At 38.9% G+C, this 19942-nt stretch overlaps 1 protein-coding gene across 1 annotated transcript in view; it reads right to left on the bottom strand.

The window, feature by feature from the left end:
* ATG10 (autophagy related 10) overlaps positions 1 to 19942 on the bottom strand; it is a 72253-nt gene that overhangs the window by 12900 nt on the left and 39411 nt on the right. The window contains exons 3-4 of the mRNA XM_010139298.1: positions 9367 to 9490; positions 1649 to 1746 (exon numbers count right to left, since the gene is read on the bottom strand). Coding sequence (XP_010137600.1) covers positions 1649 to 1746; positions 9367 to 9490 — 222 coding nt within the window. The remainder of the gene's footprint in view (positions 1 to 1648; positions 1747 to 9366; positions 9491 to 19942) is intronic.

Here is a 19942-nt window from a genome sequence, read left to right on the forward strand (position 1 = left end):
TATAGAACCTGTATCATAGGTTCTTGCAGAGCTTTGCGGATGAACAGAAGGAGACTGTGCTTCCTACAGAGGAACCTGAACATGGCTCCGGGCCACAGTATGATGCAAGGGTAAATAAGGCACACCACCTCTGGAACGCACATAGTAGATTTTCCTCTACATTTTCGCAGGTGGGAATATAACCTACCCACAAGTCAGAACAGCTCAGCTGGGAAATACCAGAGATTTCACTCCTGAAGGACACCTGGCATCTGACTCCTTGGAATGCAAGAACGTGGATGCAGCGAAGGCGAAGTGAATTGAACCCTCTGCCTCTCTATGCAGAAACAGTCATGATTTAGCTATATATCTGAAACTTCAGTTATAAATAATAGAACTTTACTAAAAAATCTGAACTGCAAGACTTTCTTGTGCAGAGAATCAGTTATCTGCTACCGTGTTACATTATTTTATTAAAACCTAATTTTCTCTCTTCATTCTGCAGTAGACAAGTCAGGTAATTAATACTTTATGTAAAAGCATGTATTACAACAACCTGCAAACTCATGCCCAGAATTCAGACGTGCACAGTGAACATCAGAAAACCAATGCTTGTTAGATTCTGAGGGGGCTATTATAATATAAATAATAGGCTGTAGCTGCAAAAACATGAACGATGCCAGTGTTCTCATGGTTGAGTACCATATACAAATAGGCATCCTGCGATTAAATTGTATTAGTTGAATTACAAAAATCACCTGTAGAACTCAGGTGCGTTACATCTCTGTTTTGCCAGCTGCTGTGGTATGAGACCTGTGTGCCTGGGAACAGCTAAAATCAAAAATTCAAGGAAGGAAACAGTAGCAGGAAGGGACAAATTAGTATCTTAGTCTGATGATAAAGAATCAACAGCTAGAGAGTCTCTATTTTTTGTCCAAACTTGCACTGGAGGCCTAGAGCCAAGGAAAGGAACCAGAGCAACCCCCTCGGCTCTGAACCATATCTCACTCTTCATTGAACGAGTGTGACTGATTTCAAGGGAGCCATCATCGCAGGTCTGGGAATGGCTGCTGAAACAATCTGGTGACTTTAAAACCACTTCAAAGAAAAGTGATTTGAATAGCTCTACAAGAAGGCAGTGATACCACAGTTTATTATCTGCTTCCTCTTGTAAAACATGGCATTCATTAACCACTCCTTCTTAAGGACATTAGGCTGCAGTAACTTACTATTTGATTGAGAGACCAATTTTTTCTCCTTCTATCCTAAGGATTGCAAGTCTATTTAGAATTGAAAATTATACTGTCATTTCTGATAATTTGATTAATAGATGATCTGTGAAATGTTACACTAATATATTTTACATACATAAAAAAGTCTACTTTTGTATTTACCCAAATCCCTGATTACTCAGAAACTACCTGAAGTTTTCAGGATTGGCTTTGAAAAAGTATTTTAAATGAGAGATACAGTCACAGTAAGTCTTACGTGGTGACCACCAATACATCCTTCAAGATCCAGGACTAAAACTGTTGTTGGTAACTGGCTCAGCACAACCTCACTTAAGACTTTTATATATTTTACCTGTGCCCAGGAGGGGAATAAGGCCATTGGGGATTCAGGCATCTATTGCATTCATCAATTTTGTAAAGGACCAGTGGTTTCTCACCTGCTGTGTAATAGTGTCCCAGGGCCCCTCCAGCAGACGAGCCTGGTAGCACGCATGAACACTTTTCCATATTTCATCCAGAGTTAAAGGTCTTCCATCTGTGAGGGGGAGGAAACAACCACCCACAGTCAAAGACCTTAAGCATGCTGTATCTTTAATACAGAATAGCAAAAGTAAATCTGAAAACACTATCTGAAAGCAGATGCAAAAAACAACAGCAAAACTCCAGCGAGCCCTTTATGTCCCAAACTCAAAAACGGCATTGCTCACATCCTGACTGAAGGAAAGCGCATATGAAACTACCCTAAATTCCCTGTTCAGCTTTATTCTGACACCTGAGAGTAACAACTTACTGTTCAGGTTGTCAGGTGTGAAGTTAAAACTACTTTAGTAAAACAATGCTTGGATAAGATAAATTTAAAACCACAAAATAATACCATGAACAGTTATCTTATGTAAATACATGCAATTCATAGTGAAAGAATGGAAAAAATAAAAGGAACAAAATTCTGTAGACAGAATTTTACTGCATTTTCGTAAGCTAGATACCCATAATTTTTTATTGAGCTGCAGTTATATGGCATTGTTGCATCAGATTTTTAGTTGTGACGTTGGAAGTATGTCAAGATATTAGTGTCAGCCACTTAGAAAAGAAGCATGTCAATTTTTCCTGAATATTTGGTTTTGGCAAACTGCAATAGAATATTTTGATATACTTTCAATAAGTAGCTTCATCTTGGTATTTATTAGGTGTCAGAAACCATTATCCTGTGATAAATAGTTTTATCCTACTGACATTTTCATGTCTGTAAAATGAACAAGATTTATTCACCCAATTAACATTTGAATGCCATGTTTAGATATAAGTTAAAACCAGCTGCCTACAGCCCCTGTTTGATCTTATTTTCCACACATATTTATAAAAGATCACCAAATTCTGAATCTATAGCACCCTACAGCACAAGCACGTGGCAAATAAAGTACCCAAGGGGGAAACAGCATATTAACTAGCTGTACACACCATCCTCATGAACTTGAGTCTTGCTGAACTGTCATGCCCTCTCTCTTAGGACGGCAGATACCAGTGCTGTGCTGGAGGTGGTCCAACAATTACCAAGAAATTTGTTACAACAGCCTAAGTTAACTTTAGCAGGATGTATTTGTGCTCAGATCATCTGTGTGCAGGTAACATGAGATGCCATACATACTTGCAATTTTCTGTTTTCTATTCAACCCGCTAAGAGAATCTGGAGAAAGGCCATATGTAACAGCACACATTCTAATGCAGAAATTGATCTGCCACTCTAGATTTTGTTCTGTACACACTTATCTGTGATTTTTTTACAGTTAACACTTGAGCAAATTCAGATTGTACACATGGAATGGATTACTCTAACCATTAATCTCACTTTACAGAAATGATCAAATATTATTGAAGCATTAACCATATTTTAGTAAAAATTGAGTTTTGTCTTTACCTCATGTATTTTATTACTTCATGTATGAGAAGCAGTATATCTTCCATCATATTTCAGTATAGCATTATTTTCATTTCAGAGAAAAATACAAATACATCTGAACTGAAAGTTTCACTTCGCATCTGAGTGAGATTACAGACAGTAAAAGACTTCAATAGTTAATAAAGAGTAATTGAAATGTTTCACATAGGAACAAAAAATTAACCTAGGCATTCTAACTATGCACTTACATATTGAAATATGCTTGGATTTAAGTTTTCCTATGTTTTTAATTTTCTGCACTATTTTAATATATTTCACTAAGCTTTAAGTTTGAATTTTTAAATGAGTAAGCTCTCACACGCTACCAAATATTGTGTTCCTATAAGTTCTTATTTAACTGACGAGCTCATGTTTCTAGAAGATGGCAGGCCTGATGCAGTTGGAAAGAGTAAGTTATCACTACTGAAAATGGACGTGACATTCAGCTATGTAGCTGGGAGGAGCAAGACCCCTGCAAAAGAAGGTGGGGTGGATGAGCATTTTCCCCCTCTTCTTTTGTGGGATGAAGACCTTGAAGTCTGGTGGTTTTTCTCTCAGTTAAAAAAAAAGCAAAAACCTATAGTAAGATCTTAAAATGGCTGATAGACTGTTTGTTAGAAAGCACCTGGGGAAGAGGAACTTGGAGTTTTTGCAGTCTGTTTTGGTTTTGTTGCTGTTTTAGAGTCAGAGGGTAAGTGTGGATGATAAAACCCTGAAACGGGTAATCTGTCTGGAAGTGTGTTTCATATTTTAAAACTCCTCGGTTTGTGTGAATTTGCTCACACGTTTAGGATAATATAATTGAATCCACTTTATTCACAGGCTCCCAGATTTGCACAAACATGCATCTGTATTCTTCGGGCACTTCTAGACCCTTTTTTCCAGGGCTGCCAGCACTTACACATTTAGCAGCCGTGCTACACATTCTTGCAACCCACTGAGACCTCAAATATCCAGCTGGGCTGACAGAGCGCTCTGTAATTGTTGCTGCTAGCAACAAGGGGCCACTGTGGCACCCGCTGAGCCAAGCAGCTTCTCTGCTTCTTGTCTCCTTCCTTCCTGTGATGGAGCTGAACCAGAAAAGAAGGTAACAGCAGAACCAAGACAAGAGAAATTGCAGGAGAGGAAGATAGAGGATTCAGATTCACCTGGCAATACACTTACACATCATCCACCCACAATGACACAGCTGCTGAGGTGCTTGCAGCTTGTCCCAAGTCTTATCCCAAGTCTAGCTAGGAGCAGATGTGCAGTCAGAAGTGAAAGTTTGTGGTTATATGTATATTTTGTATAATTCAGCTCATTATATAATTACAGAGAGTCAAAGGAAATGTACACTACACAGCAACAGCTGCCTGTGGGTCATGCCAGACTTACTGCATCTTTGTCTGAAGCTCCATGCCCATGATGCCACAACTCTGGCACATGATATATCACCAGTATTAAACCAGGCTCTGCAAAACGCAGACTCTGATACAATAGGGACACCTACCCAGCAAGAAAGAACAAAAGAGCCTGGGCAGTAACCAGGGAAAAAAAGAGTCAAGAACTCCTAAGTATGGGTTCTGTCTTTGCCATTTATTAACTATGGGCACTAACAAACCAGTTCATCTGTCTTAACAGTCAGGCAAGAACAACTACAGCCTTTCTATCACAAACTCAGATTTTTTTTAAACTGTCTAGACTATAATAAACTTTTCTGAGAAAAGCTTCTTGATGTTCCACTTGGGCCTAACTTATTTATGACAAAATAAGTACTAATTAAAAAACAGATGGTTGAGTATCTTCTTACAGCAGTAAGGTGTGGCATTAAGTCGACATATGAGTTGCAGCTCCCAACTGACTTGGCACCTTAATTTCTTCAAAGAGTAGAAATTGTTTAGGCATACAAAGTTCACGTACATTTTCAGAGAAAATTTTCAGGCTTCCCAAATTGCTGTATGTCTAGCTCTCAGCAGACATTATTTCTTAGAGTTTCAGTTAAAGATTATTTGACACTTTTGGTGAAATGGTGCACAAATCCTTTCTTTGTAAAGAAATACTCTTCAGAAACAAATGCCACAAAAGAAAAAAACACCCTTACATCTTAGAATATCTGATTATACAAAGTGCTGTACTTTATTTATGTCAAAAGTAATAATAAAAGCAGTTCACCTAGAACATGGTGTTAATAGGAGCTATGTCCTTCTGAGAAAGGACATAGTGGTTACATGCTTTTAAGCTAGCGAGTAAGTATGTATTCTGAAAAGTGCATCTGTCAGGCCCAGTATGGTTATGAATACAGAGTGTCATGCCTTCAGGGCTGGAGGAAGTTACAAGCTCGCTCTCTCTAACCACTGATCAGCATGCTTTTTATAGGCAGGCATCTAGCTATATGTCAGACAGCTAGATGTATTTTGAGCAAGTCAACTTGAAAATCCCATTCCCCCTCTCTTTTCTAGAGGAGTGAGGCTGTGAGTTCTGCTCTTTCTTTTCAGTCCTAAGCCAACGTTCATGATTCTTCCTCTACCTTTGTAGGAAAAATTAGAAGTGTGAGACAAGACATTCTTTTCTTAACGTGCAGGGTGATTCCTGAACGATGCCTGTGTTTACTTGTGATTGTGTTTCTGCTACCTCACTGTCAGTGCAAGAGGTTTTTGAATGCGTGGCTTCAGTCGATGACAGTTCAGGAAAAGACCAAAGTTCCTTGATATCTTAAAGACTAAGAAAAGGAGAAAATCCTCTGCTGATTAAAGAAAGCTTATTGGACCTAGCCCAGCCCGTCTGGCTGATACTAGCATTGAAGGGGAAGGCTAATTGCCTATACCATCTGTTTCTAAGAGGGCTAATTGCTGACATCAGATATCAGCAGGGGTTCATGCATTTCTTCAACAGCCTATTTGGTAATCTCAGGGCTCCCATTTCCAAAAGGTATGGAGTGCATAAGACTGCTTTTGGAGAAATGACACCTAGTTCTCTGAGACTGAGTTACTGAGGACCACTGCCTTGAGCTCCTGACACAGACTGGGACTTCAGCAGGTCTGAATTCAGGAATAATATGCCACGTGGGAAGTATCACGAGGTGGTGAAAAATGTTTCTTACGTATATACGTAGCCTAAAAATACCTCTCGCATCCTGTAATGTTTCCAAGTATCTTTCCAGACAAGAGTCATCACACTTAATCTTTATTTTCATATGAAGTATTTGACCTTGGACAGAACATGATCTTCCCTGCATATCTATGCCTAGAGATTATAAAAAAGTTTAGATCTCTCTCAAAATGTTTTAGTTCTGTTGCAATTAAAATTTCAAACCCTTACCTTGCACCACCTTTCATATCAAACTTCATCTCACCAAATAAAGAGGTATAAAGATGAATTCCAGAAAATAAATTCTTTCATCCAATTTAGACAGCAGCAAGGCTGCAGGAAGAACTATCTGTCACGTTTGAGCACAATTGCTAGCAGTGAGGATCCAGAAAACTGGATGTCCTCACTGATGCAACGTCCTGAAGATGCCAGCCATGCTGAAAGTGACAGGAAAATCTCCCCACCAACGCTACTGGAAGTCTTTTTCCTAGGAGGCACTGTGAGAGACCAACTCAAAGAAAACTGGACTCACGTAAGATGGGAGAAAGGCTGGATTTAATCATTCTAGAAAAGTGTTTAAAGAGTCTGTTTGGTACAGCACAGACTTGGACAAGCTGGCACCAGTTGCTGTTATAACATACAAGGTGAGGAAGTGATTGTAACCTGACAAAACAAGCAAAACTACTTAGTCAGGTTGAACGGAAGAATTATTATTTCCTAAGCAGGCCTTGAGGTGTAATGGCCAATTAACATACTGCCAGAGAGGAAGCAGTTTTTGAATTCAAACTGTGTGCCCTGCTGCTGGGGAAGACAAGACAGGGCAGGGCTGTGGAAACACTGGAGGGATTACAGCTTACCTTCACCTTCTGAAACAAGCTCTAATTAACATGAGGATCAGTATGGACAGGATTCCAGGGAAACCATGAACAGCTCAGAAGACTTGTGAGGAACTGATTCTGTTACTTAATCTACAAATAATGGTAGGAATTTAGACTGGGAAATTGATGCAGGTCTCAGAAGATTCTTCCCCGATTATTTCAGATGAGGAATGCAGTGAATATTACAAGTTGTCTGGGAAACAAGGTGAGTAGCCTATCACATTAAGACTAACTATTACATCAAAGGAAAAAAAACTCTCAGAGCATTACCTGGAGTTTTCCTCATACAGGGTTTAGGACAAGACAAAAGATACTTTGTTCAGACATCCGAAGTGGTTGTCAATGACTGTCATCTGCACTACCCTGAAAACTCCATGTCAGGACGATGAGACAACATGGCATAGGTGGGCAAATAACTTGCAGGGATGAGAGAATTTTTTATTTTCTCCAGTAAGCTAGCCATAATTAGAGAATACTAGCTGAAAACATTATAGGAAAAGCACTTATTGCCAGCCTTTTCTATCCTACTCTCTTCAAGAGTCAGAGAATGTTAAATGTTAAAGAAGAATGTTAAATGCTTAAGAGAGCCCCCAATTTTTAGGAATTATCTAAAAAAAGGCCTTGCTTCCCATTGTGAAAGTTTCCCAAGAAGTGTTTTAAGGCATAATTGTACTTATAGGAACAATTACAGTTTTATACTGCAAGGGGAGCTGTTGGCACATGATACTATGATTGTGCATTAGATCATCCACCAGCTTCTGTAATATCCACTTCCAGCTATAAGGAGTCATGTTTCAACACCTCCGATTCCCTGATGCTGACAAGCTAAACAACTTGTTTTGTCTCTGGGAGCTCTTCTCTGGTGATTAACTGCTTATGGTGAATACTAATTATATGAAACTACAGTACAGTAGAAATAGTGTCCTATTTCTTCTACCTGGAGTGTCTCCATCCTCTTCTGTAGAGACAGTGCACTATTAATTCAGCTAAAACCAAGAGGACATTTTTCAGGAACACAAATAGGTTAATCTGTTCTCTTACAGCAAAACTTTCTTTATGTCTGCACAGTTAAGTTTAAAGGCAAAATACTGCACATTTGTAAGTGTAATAATTCTAGAATTAAATTTGCAGCAGAATGTGTGCAATGAGTTCTGTTGGTGGTAAAGACAGAGCAATGTCCCCAATTCCCCACGTCCCAGTTTGAAAATTTACCCCAAATTATCCATTCCTGAAACTGCACCTCAGACTATGATCTTTCCACCAGGGAGTCTATGAGAATTTGTTCTTCAATTTTAAATCTGAAGTGCCTTTTAAAATGCTAACACTGCAAAATTAGAAAACATTAAACAATATTAGGCAGAGAGTGATTAAATCTACCAAACATATTTAAAGCAGCTTAAGCTACTTTTTAATTAAAAAGGAAAAGATATCACTGGCAACATTCAGGCATCTTTATCTAGATAAAGTTAGGAGATTATTCAAAACACAAAAGATGCTGATGCTACCATGCAGGAGACTGAATGAAAGGACTTGAAGATTTCAGTCCCCCCACCCTAGGTACACAGTCCTTGGGCAGAGAGGAACAGAGCACAGCCAGTGCTGCAGTGATCACTCTGTGGTTGCTGATTAAATAAGTGACACTAACAGCAGCCTTGGAGGGAGGCTGCGTATTCCTCCTTCCTTCCTTCCTGACAGGATGGTGTCTGAAATCACAGTGGCTATAGCCATTGAGTAATGGGTAACAAGATGTATGTATCAGAGAGGAAAAAAGATCAGTTACTGTTTCAGGAGCCAGTTTTAACAGATAGAAAAAGGCAATACCTTATTGGTAGTATTTTTTTCTTCAAAGCGGCACATTTAAATAGAAAACAGCATACACTTCGCCAGGTACATTTAGACCCCAGCCTTGTGGCTCAAATTTAGGCTCCAAAGAAACAGACACAGTTCTGCTGAAGCAATGTAATTATGTTCGGTATTCATTTAAAGAAAAGAACAAGAAAAATGACCAGCAGTTTTAGTCAACCACAGGCAAGATGCCAGGAGCCGAAGATCAGCCTCCTTCAGGCTGAGATGATATCATCTGCTCCAAGGTCCTGAAGCTCTGTGTTGGGAATGTTACAAAATTTACTGGTGAACGGTCTCAACTTTTACTTTCTTATTGCATATGATCATTTCTCTGCTCCTCAATTTAATACAAAATCTGTGGCTTTAACATCTATTGCACCTTATGTATTTTTATTCTTCCCTTTTTCTAATAGAAGACTGGTCTTACCTAAAAAGCATGCCCTAAAATAAAGCACAGGTACTTGGTAGCTGCTGGAGTACAAGACATGATATTCATAGCGAATCACTTCTGTTTCATAAACTCCAGCTACTTGAGAATCATCCAAAGCCTCCTGAAACAACAAACATGAACACAGTAATACATCAACTTTTGTATTTGTATCAAGGGAAAAGTAAATACTACTATTGTCATAAATTCAATACAGCACAGAACAGAAATAACGGCAATCACCCCTTTCACAGCACTGATTTCATATCATGAAGGAATTGTTCAATACCACCAAGAAAATCACAAAAGACCAAAATCCACAAAGACATCTTAGAGACCAACCTCCACAAACTGTGAAGTATCTGTAAGCATTTGTAGAATTGAAGTCCTTCTAAATGCAGGCTGCTTTTGTAAGCAAAACACAAAAGCTCTCTAAAATCTTTATGGTACAATAATTGGCACAATAAGTTGACTAGAGCTGCATCTCTCCCCATTGCCTGTAGTAGAGAACATTTAAAAAGTGTATCCTTAAATAATCTGGTATTGCTTGTCAAAAGACAAATCAAATATATCCACCAAAAGTTTTCTGTTCTTCTTTCTTTAAAGGCTGTTTGCCAGAGGTTGTTTTTTGCTAAAAATACTTCTAAAATTGAGACAAATTTTTCCTGTTAATGTATATTTCTGTGTAAAGAAAGTGAAGTTTATTGTAAATTTGAAATAAATCAGAAAGAGATGGAAGTTATTGCATTGAGATATACCTGAGTTGTAGCACAGATTTCCTAACACTTCAAATTAATACTCAAACAATGCTAAGCACACGAGGGTTTTGACTTTTCTAAAAAGCATCGATACTCAACACCTGTGTAAATGGAACCATTAAATTAATAATACCATTAAGATTAAACGTTAGATCAAACTTTCCAAGAAGACACTATGAGTGTGGACTTGTTCAAGTTTTCAAACCCCAAATTTACATGCATGAACTAAGCAACCACAATGCCCCACAGGTAGGGTGTGCATTTCACAGCTTGACTATTGCCAAGCAACTGTGAATATTGGTTTACTGTCTCCAGCCAAGCAAAATAAAAAAGACTGCGCAGAAAAGAAGAACCATCATCCTTTGAGCACTCTGCTGGTTTATCGCACCAGCAAATTTAAAGCTATTTTACATTTTTATTTCACACCCTTAACTCAACTCTGGGATGAATTGATATATGAAGAAATACAAGAACTGATAAACTATAACAGTAATGACAATCAAAGACTTCAATTTTTCTTGACAGCCCACAGAAAAGTTATTTCCCCCAAATTTAGTGTATTAGACAAGTAATTAGTGACATGTAAAGTGTCTCAACTAGACACTGTTGAGACACATGACCGGAAGATCACAAACGGCGAAGCTACAGACCAAGGTACTATAAATACATTTCGGGGCAATGAGAGAATCATAGATGCTCACAGAACAGGTTTCTGGGAAATTCTGGATGACTGCAAGAATGGTTGATTTTCACCAGGAAATAGATATTTCCTGGTAGCACTGAAAGGGAACATTAAAGAAACTGCTATCTGTATTAACCTAGTTTTAAAAACTGTATGTGAAGGGATAGTAAAGACAACATTCCAGAAGGTACTGTGATGATTTCTGTATCATCATTTACCTGATATCACAGGCCAGGTAAAGTTAGGTATGCTGCAGCCAGCATGCATGAAAATGTGTAATAGGCTAAGGAGGCAAGTTCTTTTCCTCATCACACATGTCATACCCTCTGATCAGTTGTGAAATACAAATTTAAAAACATCTCTCAAGAAAAGTATAAATTTCTTCTCTATAGTAAGCTGAACTTGCTTTAAAACTGATCCATTTTCAATGCTTTAGTGAGAATAGTAAAAGAAAGAGCAGCAGCAGCCTGTGGGAAAAGGAAACAAAAGCCAACTACAGATTGGCTTTCAAGTTTTTAGGGGTGGGAAAGAGAAAGCAGTTATACTGAGAACAGAACCTACATTAAAATTTACAAAACCATTTTGGATCAACCTCCTGGAATCAAAATCATACTGTTTTACAGACATTAATGTTTTGTCACATATTACAGCCTTGCCTATTGCTTACTCCCTAGTTTACCTGGCCCTAAAAAATATGCAAATACACGCAAGACTACCTGTGCATGTATTAAATATTATTGTTCTAGAAAAAAGCTGTACGTATACACATGCTTCTCTCTCCTGCTTCCTGTATGTAAGGGTAAAATGACTCTATACCCTCAGATAAATACTGATTATCTGATTTGCGACCATTTTAGACTGGATTATAAAGAAGCCATACTCTTTATTACCTCCCAATACTTAGGAAAAGAAGTTAATACTCAAAAATGCTCAAATCTGTATACATTTGGGGACAACATGCTTTATAAAATGCCTACTTACTCTCTCAGAAAGTCATAAATTAAGCTAGGAACAATTTCATCATTAAGAATTCAGCTTACTGGGTTAGCACAGGTTTTAGCTGGTAAGCAACTTCATTTGCTAGGAGAAGGAAAGCGAAGGAGAGACTTTCTGATTTCATCATTCCTGGAGACAGCCATTGAGAAAACTTAAGAATTCCTGCCACTACCAGATGTACACTGGACAGGGAGGTACTTCCCAAAACATCCTATTACTTCCAGAGTAAGGTGATTTTATCCAGAAGTGGCCTTCCCAGAAGATGTACATAGATGATGGCTGGAGAGGCAGCAGAGAGAAGAGGCAGCTTTCCTGTTACACTCCTTTGGAGAGCAGCGTACTTCTGGACACATTTATTTTGCACCAGCCTGGATTTCTTTGACTGATGGTTTAGGCAGTCTTGGAAATGAAGCATCCGGCTGAGTGCAAAGCTCAAAGAATCTTTGAAACAAACATTCTTCTGCTCTGTAACAAGGCGGACTTCAGACTATTACCAAGTTTCTACATTTATTCAAAATAAGTTTCCGATGCTCAGATCTCTTTCTGCTGTTTCTAGTGACAAGAGGATGCATTGTATTTGTGATGTGCATACAAAGGCAGATAGCTGAATCCTTCTTAGAGCTACCTCTAATCCCTCTCCCTTTCAACAAACAGCAGTTTCAAGATTTCTTACATAAAAAGATACAGAATTGATGTGTAATCCCGTACTTTACAGTCTCTGAAAGTATGAGGAAAAGTATTTATGCATGGAAAGTACAGTTTGGAGCCTAGAAGTTGTGATGGTATCTCTGTCGATGAGGAGATGAACTTTGCTGATGAGATGAATAAAATGAGTACAGTCATTTTAGGTGATCTTTGGAACATCTGAAAAAAAATCTATGCACAGCTGAATAAAGCCATGAAGCCCAACAGTTTTATATCAGCCCAAAAGACAACATTTCTCACTCTTCAACCAACTACTGATAAAGCCATAAATACAAAATGCAGGTGTAACTTACTAAAAAAAAAAAACCCTCTGTATTTTATGTATTTCATATAATACCCTATTTGAATTTTTTCAAGTAATTGCTCTAGTTTCCTTTTTTATGTATAATGTTGTTCTTTCTCTTTTGGAGCTAATGCTGAATTTTAGTTACTGTAATAGACAATATAGAAATAAATTTTAACTTTATAAGATTTCATAACTAGTGCTAAACATTTGTACATATAGACCTGTCACAAAACAAATTCATAACTTTGTTTAGATCTTGTAAAGACAAAATGAATCTACCTGCATTAAAAAGTTAACAAAAAGGGGGTTTTGACCAAATTGCTGTCATTAAAAATGCTAGGCAGTAATTTGATTTCTCAATTTTTTTGTTTCTGCTTTGCAAATTTGTTTGCATGCTTGCCATGCTTCAAGTTAAAACTGTGAATCCAGGACTCACTGTTTCCTAAACAAATTGGGAAGTTGTCATCAGGAAGCATCTGCTCCTCTATTGCTCTCATGTAAAATCATTCTTGTGCTGTCACAATGGACAATTGAGCAGATGTTTAAAGCAATGTATGTATTAGAAAAAAGATAAGCAGCAACTACCTAATTAATTATACTTGTTTCATCATAAATGAATTTTCACTAATTCTGATATCAAATTGTTCTCAACCTTTAAGTATCCCCTAAACAAATAAAGTTGATTTGTTCCTTTCAAAATGCTAAATTATTTAGTTCAATAGATAAGAAATGATGCTGCATGTCATTCTGAAGGCAAAATAACATATTTGTACTATTTTTATTCCTCCAGACGAAGAAGACAAGTTTAAAACTCATGGTTACAAGTTAATGTGACAGCAGGAGAAAGCGTGTTTTGATAGCGTGTTTTGATCCTCTTTAACAGTAACCGTGCTCTGCAGACTGAAGAGCAGCAGGAAGGTGTGGGTTAAGGCAGGTCACCTTTGGAGGGAAGGCTCCAAAGGAAAGGGAAGGGCCAGGAAAGAGACAGACAGGGTAAACTGGGAAGGAGACAGAATTACCAAATAAAAAAGGGATTTTGCTCTGCTGACACCAAGTATTTCCTCTCTCCACCTCGCCAGCAGAGGCCACCTGAGCCAGCCTTCCTTGCTGTATTCCCTCTGAAATGCAGAAGCAGGCCATAACGCCTTTTTGCGGGGGGGAAAGGCTCAGAGAAGTGGTTTAAAGAGCAGCAGGCACATTTCTTCTGGATCTCAAGTCACTGTTGCCTTTCTCCTAATTCCTCATCTCTTTTTTTTGCTGTCTTGACCTCTATTTCCTCCTGCTGCAGGCCAGCCTCCTGGGAAATTCTCCTGCAGGAGCATGGCAGGACTGGGATGCAGGCAGGAAAGGGAGGAAGAAGTGACGCAGGCACAGTTACTGGTAGTGCTAGTTTCATTGTGACGGGGCAAAAAGGAGATGCAGTCCAGATTAGTAAGCAAATCTGATTTCATTGCCTGGAATACATTTATACTTAATTTCATTTCTGCCTCTAAAGTTGAAAACAAATGTATCACTGTTTCTCCAGCGCGGCGTTTCTTTCTTCAGAGGCAATTGTGAGCTACCGTGTGAAACACAAGAGCTTGCAGGGAGTAGCTCCCTTTCCCGTTGAACACTTTCCCTTTGGCAAATAGGGAGATCTGAAAATGAAAACTGAACGGTAGGACAGTGTTCATCAGATAGAATTAAAACAGAGCTTAATGTAGAGGGTGCGGCAGGATGGTGAGATTGTATCTGCATTCTTTATTCTTCCTGCTGGGTGTTCTCCACATGCATTTGGACTATGTCTCACTTTATTGCCTGCAGCCCCCATAGGTCTAGTCTCTGCAGGTCATTTTCCTGCTACTTTTTGTCCCTCCTGTGCAGCCTCAAGTCACCCCCTACCCTTACACAGACTCGCATCTCTGGATCTGATCCTCGCTTTCTGAAAATACAGTCTGGAGTTGCAGCGCTCAGCGTGGTAACCCTGGCCAGAGAGGAGGAGAGTCAGAGCTCTGGGCCATCCCTCCTCACACCCTCACGACCAGCTTGGATCATCCTCATAAGCTGGAGGATGGCAGGACACAGGAGCTTGACTGACTGAGCGAAGGCTGAACTGTCAGTACACCCAGTGCTCAGATTCAACTCCCAAAGCATTACTTGAAAATGCCAAGGGTGCCTAGAAAGTGAAAAAAATCTTGCAAAACTAAATGCGCTGAGGAAAACAACCCCAACAAACCAAGACTTGCAAGAACTCAGTACATGGGCTGAAGAACAACAAGCTAGCATATGGGCTGCCTTTTTTTTTTTTTCTTAATACAGTAGGAGAATTTCAGCTTGCAGTGATTGTCGCTGTTTTCTGTTCACTATTAAATATTCATATTATGCCAAAATTTGTAGGCCCTGATCAAACTTACCCCACTGTATCATGGCCTGTAAAAATACATGAAAATGTGGACATCTTACTGAATAATTTAAGATTAAGAGTGTGCAAAAGTCTTTGACACAGTTGCAGCCTTTTTATACACATTAATAATTGCTCTTTTATGTGAAGTTATATATGGGGAAACCAACAATTTCCGTATGTTTTCCACTGATGCCATCATTAGTGACAAAGGAGGCAATATGAGGGTAGCAAAAGAGCTCTGAAGAACGATAAATTTACATCACAGATCTATTTTCTGTATGCAGCTACAAAAACCTCACCACTATCTCAAATTTCTTCATATTCAGTTAGCTGAGCGAAGAACTTGGTGAAATGCTGCCCCTCGATAACAGAGAAAGAAAGTGGCCCTTAAATTACTTAGTGATGTTGCTAAATGCTGTGTCCAAAAAGACCTTCTTTTGGAAGACACAGCTACCTTGAAAGGCCACTCCGGCACGAATGGAAAAACTCAGAGGCTAGTTAATGTAAACAGGCAATGGATTCTTACAGGCACGCGATCCCTGAGATACTTCATTTCCCACAGGAAAATCTGGCTGCAAGTCAACGTCCTGACTGTGACGCTATTAAAGCATCCAGTCATTATTAAAATTACTATTTTCAAAAAAAACCCCACAGGTTACTAAGAAAACAAACCCCACAGCCTTTTGTCATTTGAGACATACCAAAAGACCAAAACCAAGACTCCCACCCAAAAAACATGCAGCACATAAAACTGCAATAGTCCCTTATGCATTAACAATTGCTGCTAATGGCTGGAAATCAGATTTGTCTTTTGATTGCTGTAAAACCACTATCACAAGTAAAAGCAAAATCTACTCAAATAAATGAAAACAGAATGGTTGTGAGTTTTGCCTTCACATAAAGGTGGGAATTTCTTTCAGAATCACTCTTCACTCTCCCTGGGTTGTCACATATAAAATGCAGAATTTGGTGGCTTCTCCACCAGAAAAAAAAAATTCTCCTTTTTCATGCAGGAAGGACAAGACTTCATTCTAAACTGGGCTGAAGCACTGAGACACAGCACGTCAGGAAACCTCTTGTGGTGGAAGCCACAGCTAACAGCCAGCAAAGCCAGAAAATGAAGCAAAGGAGCACGAGGGACATGACCCACCTGCTGAGGGATGACTATTCGAAATTCTTTAAAAAATGGTGCATGCAAAGCTACAGACACATACCTTGCAGAACAACCACATCTGTAAGCTATATGTTGCATTTACTCCCACCACCTCCAGCCAATACTATTTCTCAATATTATTCCTTGGAACTGGGCATTTACAGCAGTCCTACTTTCTAAGCATGGTGAGATAAGAAGCAATTGGAGATGGCAGTACCCATACCTACTCTCTTTCTGCAAGAAAAGTCATGCAGGTCAGATAAGGTACAGGGAACACTCTGCACGTATCCTTCTGCAGGGCCAGAAACTCCAGCCTCTTTTCCTGAGTATTGTAACCATGAGCCCCAAGTCCCTTCCCCTGTCTCATCCAATGTATACTTAATTATTCCATATGAAGCAAAACCAGCTTCCAGTCGCTCCACCAAAGGAGAGGACAGACACCAGGATCAACCTGTAACTTCCCTCGTACCACAGGGCAATACAGGACAACCATCATCTCCTTTGGCCATCTTTTGCAGGGCAGCGTTTGGTATCTTTGTTCTCAGAAGCCTTGCTAGATCCATTCCTGAAAGCCAAGACCGGTCACTGAAGTTCACTGCATGACCAAACTGAGACTGGACTCCCAGGGTCCTCAGACATATCCCAGGCTAAGGGGGCAGGTAAGAATGGTTTCTTCTGGACCAAATTTTGGCCAGAGCTGCCAATGCATCCACATTCTTTGGTGGGTAAAACCTCTAGTGACTTAGATGTGTGATTTTCCTACTCCAGGTTTACAACAAGAAAACTACATATAAAAGAAAGTTTTGGAATTTCATTCACAAGCCACCATAAAAAACACTTGCAAAACACATCAGTCCCCAACAGAGCTACTGTGTGAGAACAAGCTATGCATATACACAAGGGTGCATGGAATTTTCAAGGCTCATGGAAGACAGATCGAGTAGGTACAAATACACATTATTGCCATTAGTTAGAAATAATTATTAGAGTAAAAAACCTAAAATTCACACATATTAAAGCTTTATATCATCAAACTTTATCTAGACAAACATAAACCCACTTGCAGTATTTCTGCATTTTTTTTGTCATTATATTGCACTTGTACCAACTGGGGCAAGTTACTACTTCAAGGTTAAGGATTATTTCACAAGGTTATTGCTTTTTTGAACTGAAGTGCTTCCAGGATGGTCATTATGCTTCATAATAATAATATACTTTATAATAGGCAAAAAGAAAAAAAAATGCTACACTAGAAGACAAATGTAGCAGTTCAGCTATATTTTAGGTCAGTTTTATTTTTTTTTTTAGAACAAGGATTATTATTCCTGCTTTGAGAATCTCAGCAGCAGCCCAGTTTTGGCCACACTTAATTCAGTGGGGAGACCGACAGACTGACAGCAAATGCCTACAGACCTTTACTTTATAGAAGACAAACTCAGATTCTCACTAATTTCTCAGATGGGAAACTGTATGGAAATGGTGCCAAGACTGACAGACAGTGTTTAGGAGTAATTCAAGTGAAAAAGTTACCGACAGAAATGCTCAAATTATCACAAAATCTGGCATTATAAAAACAAGAAATCTGAAGTTCAAGGTTGCAATTAGAAGGGGCTGAAGAGGAAGCAGGGATGGTGCAGTTCTGGAGGTGTCGGCTGTGCTACAGGCTTGGTCACCACAGTGGGGCTGGGCAAGCAAGTGCTTTGTGGAGTTGCCTGCACTGGTGGCCACCCAGGACACCACAGGAGAAAGACAGCTCCTCAGGGACTGTGACTTACTGCAGAAAGTGTCATTTACATGCTGCCTAGTTGAAAAAGAAACAGTATCTGGTTAAGTCAGTAACTGTCAAAATGATACAACTTGAAAGTTATCTAAGATGCTAAACTAAGCTTGGCAACAGCCTATATTATATAAGCACAAAAATCAGAAACAATAATCATAAATGATGTAGCTTAATTACAACAAAATGAGTTTCATTACAAATTCTCAAAAAATAATTTGAAGTTTTTGCTACTCTTACCTAAAACTAGTAGTATATGAAGACGATTCTAGGATCCAGTGATGCTTTCATTTTCGAAAGGTATAGAGATAATAAATACACTTTTTATGGAACAGGGCCAGACCCAACCAAGCCAAATAAGTTCTGCTTTCCCTTGCTCTGAAAAAATGTTCATTTCATTAATATATGATGCAATACAGATGTACATACTTTCTAGTCTCTCATCACTGTTACATAAGAAATGCAAATGCTTCAGATTTGGGCAGCTCAAAAGCCCTTCAGCTCATTTTCAAACAAAACACTCTGTACAAATATTCAAGTATTGATAAATATAATGTTATCAAGTGTCATTGATCACAACCAGCCCAAACGTATATTGGAGACATTCATAGCGATTGGAAAGAAAGTACAGAATGACTTCTCTTATTAATGTGATCTCCACTGAAAACTGCCACACTGTATTATGTGACACTATTAATTTCCAGAAATGCAGTACATAATAGATCTCAGTGCAAATTTAACTGCTAGCAAGCTTTACAAAGAAGTAATTGTAGTTTGACAAAATGCAGCTAAAATTCACAAAATTCAGATGAGAATACACATTGCAATACATTCTTGCAATTAAAAATTGGCTGTTCAGGTATTATCTAACAGTAAAGATAGCTATATGACATTCCTATGGCTGAATAAACTGGGGTTTTTGTACAGAAAAATGAAGAAAACGTAGAAGTAGAACAGGATCTCAGCTGGAGTAATACACCACCAAGGGCTTTGTAAAACTCAGTAGAAGTGCATCTCGAAGCCAAACTCTAAAACTATGAATTTGGAATTTGCTTTACAATTCTTAAAAGCCAAGTAGGAAACTTGTATCAATTATTTACCACGTTTCTGTCCACACTGACTCCTCTAACGGTTTCCATCTTCATGCAGATTTCGTTTTATTTGACAAGAAAGCCCAGTGCAGAACTAGGGATACCCAAGTATTTCCACTGCAGTACGTGGTGGAAAACACATGTAATGGTGAACAATGCTGCATAAACACAACATTAAAGCCAGACAATGCTGCTGTACCAGAAGGTTTACAAAAATCAAGAAACAGTACACATGGCTACAGTTGGCTAAGCTCATGCAGAGTGTTAGTACAGAAATTTTACACAGATGCAAAACCCACATGATGGATGAGTTGTTAAATACATTAATTTATCTCATCTTAGGGAATTCTTGAATTGCTCAGTCCTAGGCAGAGGGACTTGAAGAGTTTGTTCTGGATAAAACTGTTTAACAAGAGTATCTAAATTTTCCTTCAAACTTTATAAATAAGCTGCGTAAAATGCTTCAAGTAATTAGCAAATGGTTCCAAACAAATGTTCAAATTTTTCTCTTCTGGGAGCAGCAGAAAACTTGAGAAGGAAGAACAGAGCGGGTTTGTTTGCCTCCTCCCTCTCAAGGCTGCATTCAACCACTCTGAACAGTTCCTCCTCCTGTGTGGGGAAACTCAAGGGCACATTTCTCCTCCCTCCGAAGAGCACTTCAGACAAAAAGCACTTGAGATGTCCCTCCTGCTGCACTTTGTAGGCGTCATCGAACATTTGTTGGAGCAGGGAACTGAGCCTAGGC

Source organism: Buceros rhinoceros, unplaced genomic scaffold (assembly GCF_000710305.1).
Source record: "Buceros rhinoceros silvestris isolate BGI_N320 unplaced genomic scaffold, ASM71030v1 scaffold19280, whole genome shotgun sequence".
In the NCBI taxonomy this organism is placed as follows: Eukaryota; Metazoa; Chordata; class Aves; order Bucerotiformes; family Bucerotidae; genus Buceros; species Buceros rhinoceros.